This window comes from Wasmannia auropunctata, unplaced genomic scaffold, assembly GCF_000956235.1.
Source record: "Wasmannia auropunctata unplaced genomic scaffold, wasmannia.A_1.0 LD336039.1, whole genome shotgun sequence".
NCBI classification, from domain to species: Eukaryota; Metazoa; Arthropoda; class Insecta; order Hymenoptera; family Formicidae; genus Wasmannia; species Wasmannia auropunctata.
This window is the reverse complement of record NW_012026851.1, coordinates 156,753-166,882: the sequence shown is the minus strand read 5'-3', so window position 1 is coordinate 166,882 and position 10,130 is coordinate 156,753. Positions and strand designations below refer to the sequence as shown.

Below are 10,130 nucleotides of genomic sequence, written 5' to 3'. Positions count from 1 at the left end.
TGCTCTTCCGATCTAATAGGACCTCCTGAGGATGTCCTCAAATCCCGTCCTGGACGTCCTGGGGACGTCCTTGAGACGTCCTTGTGCTGTTTGGGTCTACTTTATCGACCTCGTGCAAATTTTTCCGACTTTCCGGATCGCCTTAATCTTTATACTAGTTGTTAGAATTGCCTTTCCTAAAACAGTTTATATAATAATAAATAATCCTCACTTCAAGGAATATAGTATTTAAATATAAACATAAAAATTAACACATTATTAATTCCAGCGTTTATACGAGATGTCTTATTTTAATAAAATACGAGTATATTTTAATAATACTATAAAATACGAGTATTAACTTATAAGAGATATAAGTTTATATTTAATTTAAACAACAAATTTACACATTTTAACGAGCAAATTAAAATAAATCATTTACATTACTTTCTGAATTCCAATTAATATTTAATATGATGAAAAATATTAAAAATTAGATAGTATATCGTTTACATAGCAATTTTTTGTAAAAAAAACCAATTTTTCGGGAAAAAACCGAAATTTTTCTGGTGTTTTTCCAAAAAAAAGCAGTTTTTTTAAAACTATAGTAATATACGTGTTATGTGACCTCACCCTTCCAGCTCTAATAACAATTGTCACTTCAACTTTAAACTTCTCTGTGATTAAATTATAAAGTACACAGTTCCCAAAATCGAGGGCCCAAACAAACGGGCGAAAAACTCTTCTTTTTTTGGGTCACTCTTTAATGTTCGCGTTGTTCCATCATGTTTTTTCAACAAAAGTTACTGTCACATATCATAATTCATAAACCAGACACACTGGCGCTTTGAAATTTTTGATGATGATAGCTAAAATGTGTCACTACTCAGAAATGGTTGCTGCAGCTTAGAGATAGAACCAATCACTTTTTCACTATGTATTCTGCAATCCTAAATCTCGTTCTAGATCTTTCGTTTACTTCAGTTCATATATTCTTACGAAAACAATTTTAATATCCCGTAACTCTGAAACTGTTTAAGATTGGACATATGTTTATCAGGTATTCTCGACTTGTTTTCCACGTGCTAAAGCCATTCAGCGTTAAACTGAGTTCAGAAACACCCCGTATAAAGTGTACAATCTTAATCGATTTGTATAACAACTCTATAATTAGGTACTGTCACATGCCATAAACCAGACACGCTAGCTGGCGTCTTGAAACTTTTGTTGATGATAACTGAAAATGTTTCACTACTCAGAAATGGCGCTGCTTATAGAGATAGAACCAGTCATCTTTTTACCGGGATATACTATGTATTCTGATATCCTAAATCTCATTCTAGTTTTTTCGTTTACTTCAGTTCATATATCCTTACGAAAACAATTTTAATATCCCGTAACTCCGAAACTGTTCAAGATTGGACATATGTTTATCAGGCATTCTCGACTTGTCTTCCACGTGCTAAAGCCATTCAGCGCTAAACTGAGTTCAGAAACACCCCGTATAAAGTGTACAATCTTAATCGATTTGTATAGCAGCTCTATAATTAGGTACTGTCACAATTCATAAACCAGACACGCTGGCTGGCCTCTTGAAACTTTTGTTGATGATAGCTGAAAATGTTTCACTACTCAGAAATGGCGCTGCTTATAGAGATAGAACCAGTCATCTTTTCACCGGGATATACTGTGTATTCTGAAATCCTAAATCTCATTCTTATAGATCTTTCGTTTACTTCAGTTCATATATCCTTACGAAAACAATTTTAATATCCCGTAACTCCGAAACTGTTCAAGATTGGACATATGTTTATCAGGCATTCTCGACTTGTCTTCCACATGCTAAAGCCATTCAGCGCTAAACTGAGTTCAGAAACACCCCATATAAGTGTGCAATCTTACTCGATTTGTATAGCAGTTCTATAATTAGTATTATACTGTGTACCCCGCACATGCGAAGAATCAAAGTGGCGAGAGTGCAATTGACAACTTAATAAGTTTGCCATACCATCGGCACGGTGCCGGGTAAACTTTGCACCGTGCACACGCAACTCGGGCCGCGCCGACTTTGATCGTCATCGCGCGGGTATTTGCCTCGATGACGCGCGTTGTCTCTGACGTCGACGGTGAATGACGAGAGGAAAGCGAGGAGGAGGAGGAGGCAGACTAGCTGTACTAGCAGACGGAGGCGGTTCCCCGCTCTTTGGAGAGGGGGGGCCCCGATATCTCCGTGTCGTCTCAGGGTTTTTCCTCCTCGTGCTCGCTCCGTCTCGCTAGTCTCGCAACCAGACTCCGAGCGTTCGAATCGTCGTCGGTTCGTAGCGCTCGTCTCCTCTCTTCCCCTCCCCGTTGTCGCCGTTTAAGACCGGTCAAGACTGGACCTGAGCGCGCAGTACATACACACATACAATATTCTCTCTCCTCGGCCACGTGCGTCGTCAGCTCGTCCTCCGGATCTCGCAGTGATCGTATACGGTCACACGATCACGGCTGCCGGCTGATTTTTGGACCGCCAGATCATTCCGAGTGATTCCGGCTAGGTCGCCGGGTCCGCGCGCGATCTAAAGATACCGAGAGAAGAACGGGAGGAGGGGAATTGTCGAGAATTTGCGCAACCCTGATCGGAGGCGCGTGGACATTTCGTTGCTGGATAGAAAGTTCGAAAGTCCGCGAAAGTGCGGATTTCTCGTAAGTTCTCTTCTCGTTAAACGCGAGTGAGGCACGAGCGTTTGCAAGCGCGGCCGACGTTCGACGGAAGAGCTAGGGGAAGTGTGATTTTAGCGACCCAACGTGACTCAAGCATATATTAGTAAATATGTATAGTTAGATACGATAAAAGAGGGAAGGAGAGATCGAACAAGGCCAAAGAAGCTAAACCATATACAAAACGAAGATACAATTTTAGAAGCTTCAATTGTATAATTGAATAAAGTGAGTACGATAAAAGTGAAGCAGAAGATTTCTTTTCCATAAAGGTCGAACGAGACATAGGAAGAGAAAATTAAAGGGAAAAAACGAACGAAAAAAAAAAAAAAATTAGAAGCGGAAGAGAAGGAAAACGGAAGAAGAATAGAACGAATTGGAAGGGAGAGAAGTATTTTGAAAGCTCTAGAAAGGAAGATAAAAGGAAAGAGAAACGCGCGGCTGAATTTTTCAAGGAGTGAGAGCGAGCAGCAGTGGCCGACTTCATGCGACGAGCGTGTGCGCGACCACATGATTTGCGATTACAGCTGATTGAACCGCGCAGCATGTATGCCCTGAAGAAGCCGAGATTTCTCCAGCATGATAGCACTCTATCCGCGTGTCAAGTGCGCGAGGAATTTCTGCAGCGCTACCATGAGCTCTTGCAACGGGTGAGTTGAGAGCGACGAAAGAGGGGGGGGGGAGGGGGGGGGCGATCGCTGATATCCGATCGTGGCCACCCAAGTTCACCGAGGTGTTCCGTTTCGAATGGAAAAAGAAAGCGCGCACAGGTGTGCGACGCAAGGTCGTCATGAGGCGTTAGAGAGCGAAAGTGATTCTGGAATCTCGAGAATTCGTCTCGAGCCTTCATACGCTCGTCGTCTCTATGTAGATTAACTTTAACTCTCGCTTTAACTTTTATTCTTTATCTTTTACTAAAGCCTATTTCTATTATCGATAAGTGTATCGATATATTAGAAGTAGAGAAATTTAATCTTGATCTAATTTACTCTTTATCTTTGTCTAGTTCTTAGAATTAGAAGAAGATAAAGAATAAAGTTAAACCGAGAGAGATTAAAGTCGGCCTATATTGAAATGAGCATTATAAAGATGGGGTATTATACATGCACACGCACATATACATATACATTAAATATTTATACATAAATTGAAGTTCAAAACTCGTCAAGTATATGCATGCAGTTGAATATGTCTGCTGCATCTATTAATCATTATTTTTAGTCTGCAGATTTCGATAGCGATTTCATTGATTCCTACTTAATTTTTCTTTAATTTATTTAATTCCTAGTAAATTTTTGAATTATTGACATCGCAGTGACATGATAATGGTAATAAATAAAGACTCCGCCAAAAGAAACACGACTCCAAAACTAAGTCCAAAGAACCGGCATGATTCAAACGTGCGGGATATATTTTACATATCTTTCTCTCAGTTTTTTACCTCCGGTACATCTGCTTTATTTTGAGAGTACGAGGAAACTGTAGCTTCAGAAGAAACAGACCTAGAGTATTATACCTGTAGATAGTGTAGATTGTCTGGCTCGTCGCCCGCAGTCGGGCCAAGAGGATGCTGGGAGAACATCTTTTTAGTTCGCCAGTCGACTTTTGATAGTTTGACGATTCGCGAGTCACTTTACTCGGGAACATTCTACTTCCACTTACGTATCATTACCGAGTATATTGCAATGACGATCCGTCGTCTTCACGCGAGCACCAGGCCCGTTCGTGATTTCGCAAAATTATTACGTCACAGGTTATGACTGCGAGATTAGCTGAAGGAGGTATAGACCAAACAAACAAATAAACTTCAAATCCAATAGTTTAAATTGGACTCGACAATGCGAGCTCTATATATAACGGTGACTTGTAAAAACTACGCTTTAATTTTTAAAGTACGCTTATCTGCAGGTTTCTATCAGTTTTACTTAAAAAATAAATAAAAGATTATGGACCCACTTATGTTAAGATACTAGCAGCGTACAGATTATAACGATTAAAATGTCATTTAAAAAGAGAATTTAAAGGGCAAATTGGACCGATAGAATCCAAGTTTTATTTGTGAAAATAAATGTGACGTAACATTTATGATGTAAAGTTCAAAAGTGTACACCATGGATGATACAGCAATCTCGATTTTTATGCTATGTTGGTAAAATTTTATGTGGCGGGAAAAGAAGAGAAATTTAAATATTTACATATTAAAATTTTTATTTTATTGTGCTATTTATTTATATTAATTTTTATAAATGTAATAATCTTGAATAACGCTGATTTATCAAGTAATATCTTTGCTTTATAAAATGTTCAAGTAGTATTATTGAATATTTGCATAAAAATAATTTATATTGCTGCATAAACGATTGAATACTGTGTTAAAAGTATGTAGAAATATTGAAACTTATAAAAATAAAAGTATGTTTAACTAAATAAAAAAGGTTCTTATCACAAACGTTGATTCGCGGATAAGATATATCCAGGCTTTGAATTACAATACGCGTTAGTTTTGTAAGAAAGTATTTGTAACACAATAGTAGCCATTGTATACGGGTACCGATTACCTTCGTCGAAACGCAACAGTACAATACTTCATATCCGCGATCGATAAGCGATTCAAGTGATCCCACATACATGTGCGGTGTGTACGCGTGTGGAATACAAGAAAAAGGTAGCCGGCAATAATCTTATCATCTGATCGATCGATGTTTGCATTAAGGGTCAGTCAAAGGTTGCGTTTTGATATTCATTGTCAGTGCTGAAAATATATCAAACGTTGCGTGCATTATAGGTTTTCAGCACTGGCAGAATAAATATTGGAACGCAGCTGTAATTGCTTGCTCGAAAACAGATAAGCAAAAATGTTTCTAAAAATAAGAATTTCGCAACAAAAATAGAATAAATGATATAGACAGACGGAATGTACAAAAAACTATGTATTCTTAAACTATTGTCGTAAATGTTATTGGAGAGATTAAACGTAACTTGGATTAAATTATTATACATTTATACAGTTATATTAATTAAATATATATACTATAGTTAGGATTAACGTTCTATTGTTTAATTCTGCAGCTGATATTAATTTTAAAGGGATGGCTTGCTTCTTATAAATCTTTTATTAACGTACAACATTTTATTCGTATTTTCATTAGTATAAACTTACATAGAATTAAATTAATTATTTATTTCACAAAACTGAAACCGACTTGTTCAAACATATTTACGTGAATAAGTGTGTAAATGCCACATACATATATGTTACATACCATACGCTACATATATGATTATGATGACATATTATGTATGTAGATGACGCAAATGTGATAATAATATGCATATTATTTGAGCTTATCGGAAGCTAAATCGATCGACTCCATGAATGAAATAAAAAAAAAGTAGACAAAGTTAATGAAGTTGTACTTCTACAGTTATTTTTATTAATAATATCGGTTATTTTTATTAGTAATAAAATTCTCTACACTAAGCTTACATCTATACTGAATGATTTAATAATTTTAATTTGATCGATAATTTGATTTGATAATTATGAACAATTTCTTTTCTTATTTACAGTATATGGATATTGGGGAGGACATCGGCGTCCCCGAAGAGTTCACGAAGGGCGAGATGGTGTCGGGAATGTGGTGGCGACATTTAGTATCTGGCGGAATAGCGGGTGCGGTATCGCGTACTTGCACCGCGCCCCTAGATCGTATCAAAGTCTATCTACAAGTAAGCATTTGCATGACTCTCCCTCAATTTACCTGATAAATCTTTATAAATTTCTGAATTTATTTTTATCAAATTTACTACACATTAATATACACATTTTTTATGGATTATATGTTATAATTTTAAAAGATATAATCTGTATATTATTAAATATTACTAAAAACAGGTTGCATATTAATTCTTTTGAGTAATTACTGTATTATATATGTTAAATAATAAAATCTTGAAAATTATAATATATTATAAATTATTATAATTATATTATAATTGTACTATATATTGTGCGAAAAACGATTCGCTTATGACGACATGTCGACGTGCGAGCGAGCAAATTTGTCTAGTTTACTTTAATACGACGAGAGAATCGTCCGATCGTCCTTGCAGGTCCACGGCACACGACACTGCAATATCATGAGTTGCTTCAGGTACATGTTGCGCGAGGGTGGCATTAGCAGCCTGTGGCGCGGCAATGGCATTAACGTGCTCAAGATCGGCCCGGAGACAGCGCTCAAGTTTATGGCGTACGAGCAAGTGAAGCGGGCGATCAAGGCGGACAATGAGGCGCGCGAGCTCGAACTCTATGAGCGATTTTGTGCCGGCTCCATGGCCGGTGGCATCAGTCAATCGGCCATCTATCCCCTCGAGGTACGGTGTCGTATCCACTTATCTTCTGATTTATGCTTCCTTACCAGTGAATTGACATTCACGACGTCAGATATGAGACGCGAATTTCTTGTACACTCTGGTGGTTCTCATCATTATGTTATTTCAATGTAGATAATGTGCAATTATTTTTTAATTGTTACCGGATGGTAACTAACGTGGTCAACCTTGCGATGCAATAAAGAATAAAGATTGAGTTATATGTAATAAGAAATTATTGTGTTATAGAATGAAATTACAAAGAGTAAAAGTGCACGACAAATTTGCAGGTGCTGAAGACGAGACTCGCTTTACGAAAAACGGGCGAATTTGCAGGCCTGGTTGACGCAGCTAAGAAAATATACAGACAGGGTGGTTTGAAGTCCTTCTACAGAGGCTATATACCTAATTTAATAGGAATCCTTCCCTACGCCGGCATCGATTTAGCCGTCTACGAAGTAAGTCGATACCAAAAAGAAGGTTTGATATTATTTTTGACTTCATGACTATTAACAGTAATGCGATATTTACGTGAAATTAAATTTATATAGTTCAATTCAATATGTAATAGAATAGTGAGTCGAAGATAAAATCTACAAGCTTTTCCAGCGATTGCGTTCTCGACCGTCATTTGAAATGAGGATATGTTTGCAGACGCTGAAGAATACTTACTTACGTACGCATGACAAGAAGGAACAGCCAGCATTTTGGATCTTACTGCTGTGTGGCACCGCGTCGAGCACGGCCGGCCAAGTATGCTCGTATCCGCTAGCGTTAGTGCGGACGCGACTGCAGGCCGAGATTGCGCCCGATCGCAACACCATGATTGGCGTCTTCAAAGACATCCTCAGCCGCGAGGGAATACGCGGCCTGTATCGCGGCCTCACGCCTAATTTTCTCAAGGTACGTGAATGTCGATAAATGAATTACATTGACTTTTAAAGGATTTTTTTTTTTTATTTCTATAACGAAATTTCTAGAAACTTGCTTGATTTATTACGAAGCTTTATACAGCTCGAACCTCGATAACTCGAGTCTCAAGTGAGGAGCTATAAAAATCTTCGAGTTATAGAAGTTTCGACTTAACTCAAATTTTGAGTAAAAGAGAATTGACACGAAAATTCGACTTACGGAAGCTTTGTACGAGAGTTTATAATTTTCCAATTATAATGGCTTTTAAAGGAAAAAATTCGAGTAGTTTTCGAGTTATAGAGGTTTGAGTCATCGAGGTTCGACTGTATAAATATTATAGTTAACTGATATTAATTTTGTTTCTTAACACGATATAGATATAATAACAGTCGTTGTAAATTAGAGATAAAAATTGTTAAATTCGTATTTACATAGCTTGACTATTACTAAAATGCAAAAATTGATATTTCTTTCACAGGTTGCACCTGCCGTATCTATTAGCTACGTAGTATATGAGCATTTCCGGCAGGCGTTAGGCGTCAACATGACGTGATGAACATGAACGCTAGGTGACTGATTAATTCAATTGACTAACTTATTCTCTCTTTTTCCTCTCTTTCTCTATTCCTCTCTCTCTCTCTTTCTCTCTACTCACGTTATAAGTAATCGACATGGCGAATGAACGTTTGGTGATGAAACGCATTCGTTCGTCTTTCCTTAAAGAAGAAAAAGACGAATAAAGAAGAAAGAAAATGGCGGTGTTTATTTATTGTTATCGCTAACATGAGAAACTTCGATCAACCGAGCATTCTATCTCGCAGTTTTTTTTAATAATTTATTAAGATTCTAATATATTTTTAATATTTTAATATTAATAAATTAGATGAAACTAGTGCGAATCAAAAGATTATAATTATCAATTTTCTAGCAATTGCTACTGTAAAGATTGTTATTATAACGCAACGATGCTTTATTTCAGCGAGTAAATACAGTACAAAGAATGTCTTGCGTGTAAAAGAAAAGTATTATGTGTAGGATTTGTTGTAAACAAATACGAGCAAGTTTTGAGTGGTCAGCGATCAAAGGAGGAAAGGCCAGTTCTCGATTATTATTTAATGTAAAAACGTATTTTATCGATGGAAGTTGTTCAAGTCAGCATCTACAGTCAGTTTCAAGAATTTGCATATTAAACAAATTAGCATAAATTTGCTCTATAATTATAATTTAGGTCAAAAATATATTAAAAAACTTGATTTTTTATTATAACTTCGTAAAAGTATAAAATAGTAATTATATAATATTATGTGATATTACTGATCAATTAAGAAATAATATTTTATGTGTTTGTGTATCATTAAAATTATTCCAGAAATAAAAAATTATGAACTTAAATTCTGACTTGAGAGTACCAGCAAAAATACGTTTTGTTATGATATGTAAAAGTGATTTTATGCCGACCTAACGGTTTCCGCTTTAATTGGGAGGATGGAGGATCGAGTTATACATTGACACTGTGATATGTATATGACTGTAAACTTTTCCGCATGATTTATCACACGTCACATTGTAAATTACAAGATTATTACTCCGTAAGATTATGTAAAGTAACTTGATCCATTGAGACACAAAGCATTTTGTATGAAATAAACATTTTTTGTGTAATTTTGCTATAAAATAATACTTTTCTGGAACTTTATCTTTAAAATTTATAAACATAATTTTATATATATATATATCTTTTTTAATTTTAATAGACTTTTTTAAATAGACTTACATAATGGAAAACAAATTGTAATAAAAGAAAAATATAATTGAAACGAGAAGGCAGTTGTTTATGCTGAATGGAATGAAATCTTATATTTATAATTTTTTTTAATGTATTGTATTTTGTTATAAAATATAAAATTTTCTAACAAAAAATATAACTAAAATTTTATTTTACACTTTTTCATAACTTTTTAAATGTTCTACAATGTGATATAGAAAATTCTTTATTTATATTCTATATTTTTTATTAATAGGAGAAAAATAAATTGGAGAATCCTAAAATAATCGGTAAAAAATAATGAACACACTCATATGCGTACATGTATATAATAGCATTCAGCATAAAATTCTTATACAGAGCTAGTTAAATTAGTTTTAGATCTTCTTAATATTTATTT

General features: G+C 35.5%; 1 protein-coding gene across 4 annotated transcripts in view; it reads left to right on the top strand.

Annotated features, from left to right (window-relative positions):
• Positions 1-8,720, top strand: part of LOC105451951 (calcium-binding mitochondrial carrier protein SCaMC-2-like) — a 16,289-nt gene extending 7,569 nt beyond the window's left edge. For 3 of the 4 annotated variants that reach the window (XM_011692687.1, XM_011692688.1, XM_011692691.1), the window contains 5 exons: positions 6,253-6,411; positions 6,796-7,056; positions 7,344-7,511; positions 7,708-7,956; positions 8,444-8,720. In XM_011692687.1, coding sequence (XP_011690989.1) covers positions 6,253-6,411; positions 6,796-7,056; positions 7,344-7,511; positions 7,708-7,956; positions 8,444-8,518 — 912 coding nt within the window. In that variant the 3' untranslated portion in view covers positions 8,519-8,720. Of the gene's footprint in view, positions 1-2,209; positions 3,333-6,252; positions 6,412-6,795; positions 7,057-7,343; positions 7,512-7,707; positions 7,957-8,443 lie in introns of those variants that run through there. The other variant, XM_011692689.1, reaches the window with a different exon arrangement.
• Positions 8,721-10,130: the final 1,410 nt, after the last annotated feature.